This window comes from Lutra lutra, chromosome 4 (assembly GCF_902655055.1).
Source record: "Lutra lutra chromosome 4, mLutLut1.2, whole genome shotgun sequence".
In the NCBI taxonomy this organism is placed as follows: Eukaryota; Metazoa; Chordata; class Mammalia; order Carnivora; family Mustelidae; genus Lutra; species Lutra lutra.
This window is the reverse complement of record NC_062281.1, coordinates 108,596,342-108,611,927: the sequence shown is the minus strand read 5'-3', so window position 1 is coordinate 108,611,927 and position 15,586 is coordinate 108,596,342. Positions and strand designations below refer to the sequence as shown.

The 15,586-nt window shown below is 34.0% G+C and overlaps 1 protein-coding gene across 3 annotated transcripts in view; it reads left to right on the top strand.

Annotated features, from left to right (window-relative positions):
- The window catches only part of LOC125097519 (pancreatic alpha-amylase), a 42,580-nt gene that overhangs the window by 7,989 nt on the left and 19,005 nt on the right, over nt 1-15,586 (top strand). The window contains exon 1 of one of the 3 annotated variants that reach the window (XM_047725158.1): nt 10,232-10,247. The exons of 1 other annotated variant lie outside the window; for it this stretch is intronic. Coding sequence is in view for 1 of the 2 variants with exons in the window: in XM_047725157.1 (XP_047581113.1) it covers nt 14,671-14,674 (4 nt within the window). In the remaining variant the exon portion in view is untranslated. Of the gene's footprint in view, nt 1-10,231; nt 10,248-14,521; nt 14,675-15,586 lie in introns of those variants that run through there. One more of the 3 variants, XM_047725157.1, reaches the window with a different exon arrangement.

Below are 15,586 nucleotides of genomic sequence, written 5' to 3'. Positions count from 1 at the left end.
AGGTATCAGTAAAGAAAGATTTGAAAAATGCTTAAATTTCTGAATATTAAACAATATTTCTAAATAACATGGATCAAGGCAGAATTCTTAAGAGAAATTAGATAGTATTTGAACTGAATGAAAGTGAAAATCGATCAGATATTTGTGGAATACACCAAAGGAGTGTTTAAGGGGAATTTGCTTATATTAGAAAAGAAGAAAAATCCAGATTGATGACTCAGCTTTCTACGTTAAGGAACTAGAGAAAAAAGAGCAAAGTAAACACAGAGCAAGCAGGTAAAGGAAGTAAAAATAAGCATTAATCAGTGAATTTTTAAGCAGAACAATAGAAAATATTGTAAACAAAGCTAGTTCTTAAAAAGACCAATAACATTGAAAAGGTTCTAGCCAAAATGCAAAGAAAAAACACCCCCAGAGCTGTAAGAAAGTATTTGGAATATTTTGAACAAATTTATTTCTGCAAATTTCCAACTTTGATGAAATGGGTCAGTATCATAAAAGAGACAAACTGCTAAGCTGTTTGAGAAGTAAGTAACCTGAATGATCCTACATCCACTTAATACATTTACTTTGTAGTTAAAAATATTCCTTTCTTTCTTTCAAAGAAAACATAAGGCATAGATAGTGTCACTGGGTTAATTTTACTAAATGTTAAATGAAACCAACAATTCTATACGACACATACAAATTCATTTTATGAGTTCTGTACTGCCCTGATGCTAAAACAAGATATAAGAAAACTGTGTTACCACTATTTCTCATGAGAGTAAATGTAAAAATCCTCATCAAAATATTAAAGAAGCTGAATCAGGCACTGTGGGAAGTATTTTAAATCATGATATACAATTTATCTTGGAAAATGCAGGCTAGTCCAGCCTTTGAAAATCAACTATAATCCATATCGATAGACCAAAGAAGAAAAAGCATATGCTCATCTTAATGAATGAAAGCATTTGATAAAATTAAACATTCCTAATAAAAAATAATAGAGAAGAGCTTTCCTTAATCTGGCAAGTAGTGTTTACAAAACTTACTACTACCCTAATGGTTAAAAAACAACATTTTATTCCAAGATTGAGAACAAGGTAAGAAAGTCGATACCAATTCCTTCTTTTCAACATCTACTAACAGCCAGTGCATAAAACAAAAAAAGAAAAGCCATACAAATTGGAAATGAAGTAAAATTGTCCCCATTCAGAGATGACATGATTGTTTATGTAGAAAATCCAAAGAATTAAGTCTCCTATAACTAATAAGTAAGGTAAGCAATGTTGCAAGATTAAAAGTCAGTAAGTGGATATCAAATTTTTTTTCTAAAAATGCCATTTGCAGTAGTACCAAAACAAATAATAGAAGTCTACCAAAAATGTGTACTGACCCTGACAACCCTTCACCAATTTTGATATTGACAGGTGAAGATCTAAATGAGAGAGATACTATGTACATGAATCAAAAGACTCATGATTTTTAAGAATATCAACTTTGCCAAATTTATTCATTACTATGAAAAAATCCTAGCAGTATATTGTGTTGATATTGCCAAGCTGATTTAAATTTCTTTGGAAAAGCAACAACTGGAATAGCCAGAGGGGGGAAAAATTGGGTGACTTAGACTACCTAATTCTAAGACTTATTAGAAAGCTTGGATAATCAAATTGTGGTATTGGCAAACATGGACACATAGATCATTGGAACAGAAAAATCCAGGAATAGACCCACACATGTACCATAATTTTTGACAAAGGTGAGAAGGCAATTCAGTGGAGAAAAGATGGTCATTTCAACATATGATGCTACAATAAATTGGACATCCATATGCTAAAAATTGAGAATAAAATCTCAGTATATTTTCTCATGCAAAAAATTTCTTCAAAAATTAGCCCTAGTGCTAGGTATAAGGTGTAAAAGTATAGAATTCCTGGAGGAGGGGGGAACAAATAGAGTAAGTCTGCATGGCCTTACATAAACAAGTTCTTATATGCAACACTATAAAAATACAAAGATAAATATGCCTTCATCAAATAAAAACCATGTATTTTTCAGAAGACATAACTAAGAAGATGAAAAGGAAAGTCACAGACTGGGAAAAATTTTTGCAAAGTATATATTTGAATTTTATCTGGAATATATAAAGAACTTTGAAAACTCAGAGAAAACAAATCCCTGCCCAAAAAAAGGACAAAAAATTTGAAGATACTTTACCAAAGACTTAGAGATGGCAAATAAGCACATGAAAAGATGCACATCATTAGATCTTAGACAAATGTAAGACAGCCATAATAATGTATAGCACTACACACCTATTAGAATGGCTTAAAATGAATTTTGACAGTACCAACACTTGTCAAGAATGGAGCACTACAGCTTTCAAACATTGCTAATTGAAGTATGAAATGGTCCAGCTGCTTAAAAAAAACAGTTTCAAGAAGTTTGATATAAAGTGAAATATACAATTATATGTGACCTAGCTATCACACTTCCTGTTTAAGAGGAACAAAAAAGTATGGTCACCCAGAAAACAAACAAACAACAACAACAAAAACAAACAAACAAAAAAAAACCTTGTATGTGAAAGGATACTGGGAACATGACAGAGTAGGAAGCACCAGGAATTCATCTCCCCACCCAGATGACAATTGGAGTGGTAGAATTTTTTTGATTAACTATTTTGGAACTCTATTAAGGCCTTTCAGTTTAACAAGAAAAAGCTTGGACAGTAAATTGAGGTTAATTTTATTCAAATTTAGATCTTAACATAGTAGCGACCCATTTCCCAACCTTAGCCATATAACAGGCAACTGTACATGTGTTTCTGGGACAGCTTGGACACAGCTAGTGGGCGTCAAGGTAGGCAAAAAGAACCTCCACCTCCAAATATTGGGAATCAGGCTGATGGCTGATTCCTGCTTTTGATCACAGGAGTGCAAAGAAGTGGGAAGCCATGGTTCTACTTCTTTCCATTATAAGCATACACACCCACATCCTGTGAAGTGACTTAAAAGGGTATAAAAGGACTGACATTCCCTTTATTCCCCGTTTCTTTCTTTCTTTTTTTTTTTTTTCTTTTTCTTTCCTTTTGTCTTTGTCTTTTCTCTCTTCTTTTCCTACCCCCCTCCTTTTTGGGATCCAGGCATTAAATACCAGGGCATTCATAAACAACTGCATGTATGGGAAAAATGAGAAATTGACCACAAATGCCCAGGAAAAGATTCAAACAAGATCTGAGAAGACCTTAGGTTTCATACTTCAGACTGATCCTTAGCACAGAGAGCGAAAAACAATCAAAAGCAAGCGATAGGGTTGCCTGGGTGACTCAGTCAGTTAAGCATCTGACTTTTGATTTTTGGCTCAGGTCATGATCTCAGGGTTTTGAGATTGAGCCCTGTGTCAGGCTCCACGCTGGGAGTGGAGTTTGCTTAGGATTCTTCCTCTTCCTCTGCCCCTCCCCTGCTCATGTACAGGCACATATGGGCACATACACTTTCTCTGTCTCAAAAAAACACAAACAACAAAAAAACCCAGCAAACCCCAGGGAGGAATTTATTTCTAGAATTAAGATATTGTAAAAATGTGATTTCAAAAAGCACAAACAGAAGTGTATGACCCATTCAAAAGAGATACAAACTACCTGAAGTAGATGATGGCATTTACTAGACAAAGTATTTAAAACAACTTAGAAAGATGATCAAAAGATTAAAGAATGATGTCCAGAAAGCTAAAAAGCAAAAGAATTCTAGAGATGAAAAATACAGTAAGTGAAATGAAAAAAAAAAAAAAATCACTGTAGAGGTGTTCCAAGGAAGATTTGAATAGGCAGAAGAATCAACAAACATGAAGATAAGACAATGAAAATATTAAGTCTGAAGAACAGAAGCCAAAAAGATTGAAGAAAAGTGAACAGAGCCTGAGGGACCTGTTGGACACCAACAAACAGATGTGTATACACTGTGGGAGTCCCAAAAAGAGAGAGAAAGGGACAGAGAATATTTGAAAAAATAATGACTGAAAACTTCCTAAATCTGATGAAAATTACAAATATAGAGATCCAGGAAGTTAAATTGTCAGTAAGATGAACACAGAGACCCACATCAGGACACACTCTAATCAGACTTTCAAAAGACAAAAACAGAATCTTAAAAACTGTAAGAAGTGGGGCGCCTGGGTGGCTCAGTGGGTTAAGCCGCTGCCTTCGGCTCAGGTCATGATCCCAGGTCCTGGGTTCGAGCCCCACATCGGGCTTTCTGCTCAGCAGGGAGCCTGCTTCCTCCTCTCTCTCTGCCTGCCTCTCTGCTTACTTGTGATTTCTCTCTGTCAAATAAATAAATAAAATCTTAAAAAAAAAAAAAACTGTAAGAAGTGAGTTGTCACAGGGGATACTGAGATTATCAGCAGATTTTTTTTTTCATCAAAAACTTTGGAAAACCAGATGGCACTGGGTACAAAGTGCTAAATGGGAAAAAAAACAAAAACAAAAACAAAAAACTGCTAACCAGGAATCCTGTATCTAGCAAAACCTTTCTTCAAAAGTGAGGGGGAAATTAAGAATCACAAATGAAGTTTGAGAAATTTGTTACCATTAGATTTGCTTTGGAAGAAATACTCAAAGGAGTCTTGCATAGTGAATTTAAAGGTCACTAGATAGTAATTCAAAGTTGTTTGGAGAAATGCGGCACTCAATAAAGGGAAATATATGGGCAATTATAAAAGTTAATATTGTAATAGTGGTTTATAACTATACCAGTTTTCTACATGATTTGGGAGACTAATACATTTTTAAAACAATTATAAGCCAGTATTGTGACTGTGGCTAGTAACTCCACATGTTTTCTACATAATTTGAGACTAATGACATTTAAAATAATTACTTATGTTTTGGGTTTTGGAGTACACAATGTATGAAGATGTCCTTTGGGGGACTTCAACAATGAAGTTAAGAACTGTAAAGACAGAGTTTTTGTCTGATACTGAAGTTAAGAAGTGTTAATTTAGGATTGTTAATGTAAACCCCATGATAACCACAAATAAAAGAGCTACAGAATAAACACAGAAGAAAATGAGAAAGTAAACACGTCACTACAAAAAATCAACATAAGACTGTAAGGCAGGAATGAGGAACAACAACAACAAAAAAGCTATAGGACATATAGAAAACAGACAAATGATCCCCACTTTAAGTAATTAAGTATAAATGAACTTAACTCTTTAGTCAAAACACAATTGGGACAGTGTATAAAGACACCTGATTCAACTATATGATGTCTACAAGAAACACACTTTAGATTCAAAGACACAAAGAGATTTAAAGTGAAAGGATGGAAAAAAAGAATGAGAAATGATAATGCATGCAAATAGTAATCAAAAGAGAACAGGAGTGGCTTTACTGATACTGACAAAAGAGACCTTAAATTGAAGATTGCAAGAGACAAGAAGGATTTTAATAAAAGTTTAATAGAGCAAAATAATATATTTATAGGTTATAAACTATAAACATTTATGTGCCTTAAGAATATGAAATGAATGAAATATGAAGCAAAACTGACAGAGTTGAAAGGTGAAATAGTTTTACAATAATACTTCAAAACTTTAGTACTCCTTTTATGATGATAGAATGAGACAGAAGATAAGGAAATAGAGGACTCACACAATAAACCAACTAATCTAACATAGAACACTCTACCTAAGAACAGCAGGATACACATTCTTCCCCAGTGCACATGAGATATTTTCCAGGGTAGACTTCATTATCAAACCACAAATTAAGTTTCAGTAAATTTATAGAAAGGGGCATACAAAGTATGTTTGACTGCAGCAGGATTCAATTAGAAATCAATAACAGAAGGAAAGTTGGAAAATTCATTTTACCATTGAAATTAGACAACATTCTTGAACAACCAGTAGGTCAAAAAATAATTCACATGGGAAGTTAGAAAACCCTTAGAGACAACTGAAACCAAAACAATGTACTAGAACTATGGGATGCAGCAAAAGTGGTGCTAAGGGGAGAATTTATTGTTAGAAATCACACTAAAAAAACAAAGCTCTCACACCAACAAGCAAACTTTATAACTTAAGGAACTAGAAAAAGAAAAATAATTAAATCCAAAGCTAGTAGAAGGAGGAAGTAATAAAAATTACAGATAAATGTAAATGAAATAGAAAATAGAAAAATAATAGAGAAAATCAGTGAAACCAAAAGTTGATTAGTTGAAAACATCAGCAAATTTGACATATTTATAACTGGATGGACTAATTTAAAAAGACTCAAATTATTAAAATCATAAGTTAAAGTGGGTACATTACTAATGATTCTACAAAAATAAAAAGGATTACAAGAGTATGATGAACAGTTCTACCAAATTGAATAACTAGATGAAATGGACAAATTCCTAGAAATACAAAGCCTACTAAGAATAAATTACACACAAAAATAGAAATTCTGAATAGATCAATAACTAATAGGAAGATTGAATCAGTAATCAAAACTCTGACAATGAAAAGCCCTGGGACTGACAGCTTTACTAGTGAATTCTACAAAGCATTTAAGGATGAAATAATACCAATCCTTCCCAGACTCATCCTAAAATTTGAAGAGCAGGCAACACTTCTTGGCTCATGCTGTGAAACTAACATTACCCTGATATCAAAGCCAGAAAAAAACACAAGAGAAAAAATATAGACCAATATCCCTTGTGAACATTGATGCAAACAAACCTTTCAACCAAATACTAGCAAACTGAATTCAGCAGCATATTATAAGGATTACACATCATGACCAAGTGGAATCTATTCTTGGAATGCAAGGATGGTTCAACATACGAAAATTTATCAATGTAATATAAACCATGAAAAGAATGAAGAACAGAAATGACATGGTCATTTCAATTGATACATAAAAAGCATTTCACACAATTTAATACATTTTCATGATGAAAACATTGAGTAAACTAGGAATAGAAGGAAAACTATCTCAACATAATAAAAGCTATATATGGATAACCCACAGTGAACATCATACACCGTGCTGAAAAGTAGGGAAAAGTTTTCCTGTACAACCAGGAAACAAGTAAAAAATTCCCACTTTAATTATTTCTGTTCAACCTAGTGCTGGAAATTGTAGCCAGAGGAGTTAGGAAAACAAACAGCATTCAAATTTAAAAGGAAGAAATGAAATTATCTCTGTTCACAGATGATATGATTTTCAGCTTAATTAGGTACAATTGAGAAATAAAATCTTCAGATAAAGTATACAACATGACAATATATACATATATTGTGGAAAGAATCTGCACCCCCCCCATCTAGTTAATTAACACATCTATCATTTGACATATTTACCTTTAAGATTTCTCCACAAAGTTCAATTACAGAGTAGTGGTATCACTTATAGTCTCCATGTTATACATTAGATTATCAAACCTTATTCATTTTATAGCTGAAAGCTTATACCCTTTATCAACCTTTTCTGTATTTATGCCACCCTCAGTCCCTATTAAATACTTTTCTACTCTCTGACTATAGGTTTGACTTTTTCCCCTTTCTTTTTAAAATTCCACTTACAAGTGAAACAGTGCAGTATTTTCCTTACTCTCTCTGGCTTATTTCACTTAGCATAATGCCCTTTCAAATCCATCCATGTTGTCAAAGATTACTGGGATTGGTGGATCATATGGTAATTCTGTTTTTACTTTTTTGAGGAAACTGTACTGTTTTCCATAGTGGTTGTATTACTTTACATTCCCATCTACAGTGTACAGGGTTCTCTTTTTCACATCCTTTCTAGCATTTATTATCTCATCTTCTTGATGATAACCATTCTAACAGGTGGGAGATATTAGCTCTCTGTGTTTTTTGTTTCTGTTTTTTTTTTTTAAGATTTTATTTATTTATTTGACAGAGAGAGAGAGAGAGATCACAAGTAGACAGATAGGCAGAGAGAGAGAGGGAGAACCAGGCTTCCTGCTGAGCAGAGAGCCCGATGTGGGGCTTGATCCAAGGACCCTGAGATCATGACCTGAGCTGAAGGCAGAGGCTCAACCCACTAAGCCACCCAAGTGCCCTAATTCTCGGTGGTTTTGATTTGCATTTCCTGATGATTAGTGATATTGAACACCTTTCATGTACCAGTTTCCTATTTGTATATCTTTGAAAAATGTCTACTTAGGCCTTTGTCCACTTTTTAATTGTTATTTATTTTACTGAGTTGTAAATATAATCTTATATGTAGAAAACGTTAAAGATTCCACCAAAAAACCATGTCAGAAAAAAACCTGTCAGAATAAGTGAGTTCAGCATAGTAGGATGCAAAGGCAACATGCATTTCTGTACACTAATGAACAATCTGAACAGGAAATTATGGGAAAAAATCATTTATAATAGCATGAAAAAAGAATAAAATACGAATCAAATGATGAGGTGGAAAAATGTACAGTAAAAACCTATAAAACATTGCTGAGAGATGTTAAATACATAATAAATTGAAACATTTCTGTTTTCATGGGTTGGAATACTTAGTGGAATCAAAATGTCAGTACATCCAAAGTAATCTGTAGCTTCAGTGCAATCTCTATCAAAATCCCACTGACTTTGAAAAAAAAGAAAGAAAATTCTCTCCTAAAATTCATCTCTCAAGGGACCCTGAATAGCCAAAACAATCTTGAGAAAGAACAAAACTAGAGGACTCACTTCTGGTTTCAAAACCATTATAAGCCTATAATAATCAAAACATTGTGGTACTGGCATAAAGACAGATATATAAACCCATGGAATAGAATAAGATCCAGGAATATAGCCTCTCATATATGGTCAAATGATTTTTTTTTTTTAAGATTTATCTTATTTGAGTGAGAGAGGGAGAGCAACTATGAGTGGGAGGTGCAGAGTGAAAAAAGGAGAGTCCCAAGTAGACTCCTTGCTGAGCATGGAGCCTGATATAGGGCTTCATCCCAGGACCCCCAGATCACGACCTGAGCCAAAACCCAGAGTCAGATGCTTAACTGACTGTGCCACCCAGGCACTCCTGGTCAAATGATAAGAATGATGCCAAAACCATTCAATGAGAAAGGACAGTATTTTCAACAACTTGTGGTAGGAAAATTATATAACCACACATGAAAGATTTCATTTGCACCGTTACCTAAGACTGTATACAAAAATTAATTCCAAATGGATCAAAAAATCTAAATTTAAGAACTAAAAAACCTCTCAAAACAGAACTAAAGCTTCACAACATTGGATTTGACAGTGATTCATTACATAAGGCATTTATGTAAAACACACATTTTACATTACCAAAGGCATAGGTAACAAGAAAAAATAGACAAATTGGATTTCACGAAAATTTTTAAAAATTTTTCATCAAAAGATGTATACAGAATGAGAGAATATATTTCAAATCCTAAAATCTGATAAGTGATTAATATTCAGAATATACAAAGAACACCTAAAATTCAACAACAAAAAAATCAACCTAATTAAAAAATGGGCAAAGCATTTAAGTAGACTTATCTCTAAAGATGTATAAATTATCAATATGCACAAAGATATTACTTCACTCTCAGGATGTCTATTATCAAAACAAACAAACAAACAAACAAAAAAAACCAAGAAACAAGTGTTTTTGAGGATGTGGCAAAATTGAATCCTGTGCATTTTTGGTGGGAAGTTAAAATGCTTTAGTTGCTGTGGGAAGCAGTGTGGCAGTTTTTAATAAAACAAAAATAGAATTACCATATGATTCAGCAATTCCACTTCTGGGTATATACCCAAAAGAATTGAAAGCAAATTCTCAAAGTAATTATTCATGCACCCATGTTCTTTTTTTTTTTTTTTTAAGATTTATTTTTATTTATTTGGCAGACAGAGATCACAAGTAGGCAGAGAAGCAGGCAGAGAGAGAGAGCTGAGCAGAGAGCCTGATGCAGGGATCGATCCCAGGACCCTGAGATCATGACCCGAGCTGAAGGCAGAGGCCTTAACCACTGAGCCACCCAGGCACCCCACACACCCATGTTCTTTTTTTTTTTTTTTAAACACATGATAGAACTGAAGTTTTTTTTTTTTAAGATTTTATTTATTTATTTGACAGACAGAGATCACATGTAGGCAGAGAGGCAGGCAGAGAGAGAGAGAGGAGGAAGCAGGCTCTCCACCGAGCAGAGAGCCCGATGCGGGGCTCGATCCCAGGACCCTGAGATCATGACCTGAGCCGAAGGCAGAGGCTTTAACCCACTGAGCCACCCAGGTGCCCCCACACCCATGTTCTTAACAGCATTACTCACAATAGCCAAAACGGTGGAAGCAACACAAGTGTACTTCAACAGATGGATGGATAAGTCACATGTGGTAATACCATATGAGGGAATAATATTCAGCCTTTAAAAAGGAAAATTTGCCATATGTTACAATGAGGATAAACCTTGATGATATTATTGTTTGTCTGGGAAGTCTTTATATCTCCTTAATATCTGAAGGACAACTTTGCCAGATAGCATATTCTTAGCTATCAATTTTTATCTTTTAATGCTTTAAATATTTCATTTCATTCACACCTGTCCTATAGTTTCTGCTGAAAAGTCCATTGATAGTTAAATGGGAGTTTTCTTGTAAATTACTTTCTTTTTTCCCCAGCTGCCTTTAGCATTCTTCATAAGTAATTTTTGACAGTTTTGTTATAAAGTGTTTTGGAAATGGTCTTTTTGCATTGAAATAATAGGGTGTTCTAGCTTTGCAGACTTGTATGTTCAGTTTCTTCCCTACATTTGGAAAGTTCACAGCTATTATACCTTTAACTCTCTGCCCCCTTCCCTCTCTCTTTTTCTAAGTACACCAATTATTCTATTTTCTTTTCTGATAGAATCTGATAGTACTCATAGGGTTTCTTTAATTTTTAAAAATCTTAGTTTTCTCTCCTTTTCTGACGGAATCATTTCTAAAATCCTATCTACCAATTCACTTATACTTTCTTTCTTCTTATTTGCTCTGTTATCTATGCTCTTCAATGCATTCTTTATTTCATTCTATGACTTCTTCAGCTCCAGAATTTGTTTTTGTTTGTTTGTTTCTTTTTAATTTCAGTTGTTTTGGTAGAGAACTCATTCTGTTCATTAATTTTATATGGAGTTTATTGAGTTGCCTTTCTTCGTTTTCTTGTAGCCCATTAAATTTCTTCATAAAATTTATTTTGAATTCTCTTATCAGTTTCATTTCAATATTTTGTGTCTTTGAGTTCAGTATATGGGGAATTATTTTCTTTTCATGATGTATTACCTTGATTTCTCATTGTGTCTGACAATATGTGTCTCTGATTTTACATTTGAAATAGCAAACACTTTTCTTACTTAAAAATTTGTGTTACTTGGTCATTACAGCTCAACAGGCTAGCAATTAGAAAACTCTCTTTTGTAATCCAGGAGGTGGCACTATAGCTCAAGTTTTTGGTTTCTCACATGGGTGTTCGTTCTTGGGATGAAGTATGCAAAAAGAGTTGGCAGCGAGTTGGGCTAGATATGGATTTAGCACCTGGAACTTTGGGGGTGCCCACAGTCCATTAGGTGGATCCTAGTGTAGGGAACTTCAAGAGATCTATGAATAGACCTACTGCTGAAATTCTGAAGCATACAGAAGGAAATTAAGTTCCTTCAGTGCCATTTAATATTCCTTGTCTGCCTCCTTCCCTTCCCTCTCCCTCCCCCAAGTCATGGAGGTCCCTCCTTAAAACTCTTGTGTCGCAAGCAAGAAACAAGCCCCTCCAGCTGCAACCCACACGCAGCTAGGTAGTGTGTCAGCTTCTTTCACTTATCACTTCCTCTGCCAGGGAAGTAGCTCCTTCTGTTGCCCAAAGCCCAGAGTGTTGCATTGTTGCCCTGAAGAGGGAGCTGCCTCAGTGGGTTACTCCCTGTCCTCTGCCTCCTCTGCCATCTATCCCACTCTGATGTTGTGCCAGATGGAGCAGGTTCACCAATTCCCTTGAATCTATAGTCCGCTCTGAGATCCTACCACTTACTTTTGGATGCACAAGTAGATAGAAATTGGTATAATACAGAGAGGCACTTTAATACAGTTATAGGTGACTAATTAATTGTAAAAGAGGAGAGGAGAAAGGAATCACTCACAGTACCATGATGCTGACATCACAGTCAGTTTTTTTAAGTTGTTATTTGTTCAATATAAGTACTGCTTGTCTCATTCCTAGGTCTTGTTTTTTTATATCAGTAAAATAAGAGCATTAGATTTAGATAAGAACAATATATTCTTATCTAAATGTAAAAATATAAAAATAATATATCAATGTGGTATATATATACAATGGAATACTATGCAGCCATCAAAAGAAATGAAATCCTGGCGTTTGCGATGATGTCGATGGAACTAGAGGGTATTATGCTTAGCGGAATAAGTCAATTGGAGAAAGACAACTATCATATGATCTCCCTGATATGAGGAAGTGGAGATGCAACGTGGGGGGTTTGGGGGGTAGGAAAAGAATAAATGAAACAAGATGAGATCGGGAGGGAGACAAACCATAAGTGACTCTTAATCTCACAAAACAAACTGAGGGTTGCTGGGGGGAGGGGGGTTGGGAGAGGGTGGTGGGGTTATGGACATTGGGGAGGGTATGTGCTATGGTGAGTGCTGTGAAGTGTGTAAACCTGGCGATTCACAGACCTGTACCCCTGGGGCTAATAATACATTATATGTTTATAAAAAAATAAAAAATTTGAAAAAAAAGAATAATATATCAGTGGTAGTTTTTTTATGAAACTGAATTTCATGACTTTTATATGAGAATATGTTTTTATATAATTTTTTAAAGATTCTACTGATTACTTAAGAGCTCAAAATCTGGAAACCATTGGACTAGCTTATTCCAGTAGTTTCTTTCAATATTAATGTTCTCTGATCTTATGATTTATTCTTTCTTCCTACATCACAAGAGAAAAGAAATGTCAAGTAGAATGTCTAAGAATCAAAGAGCTTAATTAAGGGAACTTAATGGTTGCATCAATCAGGATAAAATAAGTGATGTCATAATAACAAAAACCCTGAATTCTCAGTGGCTTACAATAGCCAAGTTTATTTCGCACGTTTACCTTAAATCAGCAAGGAGACTCTTCCTATTAGTCACTTTACAGTCTGTCACTGAAATTTCATTTTGATACATGCTTTAACAATCACAGAGGCCCCAGAATAAAACGTATTACTTTTGCTTTTATTTCATTGTCAAAGGAAATTACATAGATATTCCCAAATTCAACAGGACAAAGTGTGTAATTCACCTGCAGGGAGGAGCACTGAATATTTATGAATAAGATCTGGAATAAGAACTGTAACAGAGAGGGGTGCCTCTCTGTGGCTCAGTTGGTTAAGCAGCTGAGGACTCTTGATTTATGCTCACGTCATGATCTGAGGGTATTGAGATCAAGCCCTATGTCGGGCTCTGCACTAAGTGTGATGCCTGCTTAAGATTCTCTTTTACCCTCTGCTTCTCATGCTCATGCTGTCTCTCTATAAAACAAACACACAAACAAAAACCTCAAACTGTAATAGAGAAATATTAATTTTGTTTAGTGTAAAAATTCAAAAAACAGGAAATAGGAGATGAACTACTTTTGCAATTTTCTAAACATATTGATATTAGCTAAACAGGAATTACCAGATTCTAAAATATCTTCAGATAAAGTATTTGATTTTTTTTACAACTCAGTGACGGAGACTGATAAACCTAAGTATTGGCTACAAACACACTATAGAGTTAAACTGCTTGATTTTGAATTTCAGTTTCAGCATTTACTGAAATTTGACCATGGACAGATTACCTTACTTAGTGTACTTCAGTTCCCTTCATTTAAAACTGGGTATAATCATAATTCTATATTGCATTTATGTTTGTGTGAAGAATCAAAGTGATAATAACACTGAAATGACACATAGTTGTACTCAATATATAGTTAGTTGGTTTTAGTTATTTTTATATTTCTATCATGTTTATCAATAATACTATTACCCCCATTTTCCAACTGAGACCTAAATACAATAGTCTTTGATTTTCCTAAGGTTCACACAGAAGATGGCAAAGCACAGATTCAAAATTAGATGTTTGGCTTAGAGACTTTGTGTACATCCTAGTCACACTTGTTTAATTTGACACAATCATTTTAATCTTTGTCTTTAAGGTTATTTTATCAAAAAAAGTTTTCTTACAGATTGCTATAGATGGTTCAGGAAAGAAAAAGACTGAGATTGGGAGAGGATATTGAAAGAAAGAGAAAGGAAGAAAAAAAAAGAGAAAGAGAAAAAGAAAGCAAACAACTGAAAAGGCTCCGTGTAATTAGAAGTGGTGGTAGGACTGCAACTTGAGCAGAGGAGAGAAGACTATCGTTTGTTCAGCAACCGGGAGTGATGGTAGCCAATCAAGTATCGTTGTGGAGCTCACATTAGACTTTTTTTTTTTCTTTTTTTTTTTTTTCTTTTTACAAATTAGGTTTGAAGAATTGGAAAGGGTTGTAGAGCACCTATTGGAAAGAAAAGAATTATAGAAAATCTATAAAGTCCTAAATTCAGTGTTTTTTTTCCTCTTGCTGAAGAGAAAGCAAAACAAATGTCTGATTTTTGTTTTTCTGTAATTGAAAAGACTGACCTGTGGATTTGAGAGGTTGCTGATTTAAAGAAGTGATGTAAGTTATTTTAATGTTTTATGAGTATCATGTAGTCCCTTCCCCCCACTTTTTTCTTGAAAGAAATGGTTTCTATCATATGATTTGATATTGCTCAAAGCTTCCCGACCTATTTTAGATTTGTTGACAACTCAAGTTTCAGTTTCCAGCAGCACAAAATGTACTGTTTGTGTTTGAAGTGTGTCTGAGCCTTGGCTCAAAATATTTCTTTCATTTAAGAAATCTGGTAGGCAAACTTCATTATATTTGCCTCTTTTCTCTAACTTTCCCATGTGATTTATTATCTTGAGCTCAGTTTCAATTTCCTGTTTTTATTTTCCTTTTTTTTCTTTTTCTTTTTTTTTTTTTCGTGAGAATAGAGAGCTTGTAGGAGACAGTTTTGTTGTACATCATTCAATGCAAAGTTTAGAAGAATTATCACTTTTTCAGTAAGAGAAACCACTAACTTGACCAAATACTGTAGTAATAATACTACCTAAAGCTCTAAAATATTCAAAACAATGAAAATAGAAAAAAATACTTACAGATAAATAAAAGTGAAAAATAAGCATAGATGTGACGTATAAGGTATTTCCATTAAAATGTTTTATGATACTTTAATTAAACAACCTAAAAAAATTTAACTATGAGGTATCTAGGCTAATAACTACAAATGATAAGAGTAGATAAATTGTCTCTTCTTGATTAATGTTAATTTATTTACATGTTAAAAAATATATTACTATCTGCCTGAGATACGAGGTTGCTTTGGATAGGGGGAAAGAACATTGTCATAGCTAATACTTATATAGGTAACTGACTGACATTTATATAAATAGAAAGAAAGCCATAGAAATAGATACTAGTTTTTTTACTACTACTTTTTACCTAACATTTTAATAGAGCTCCTTTATTCTATTTATGACATGGTATGG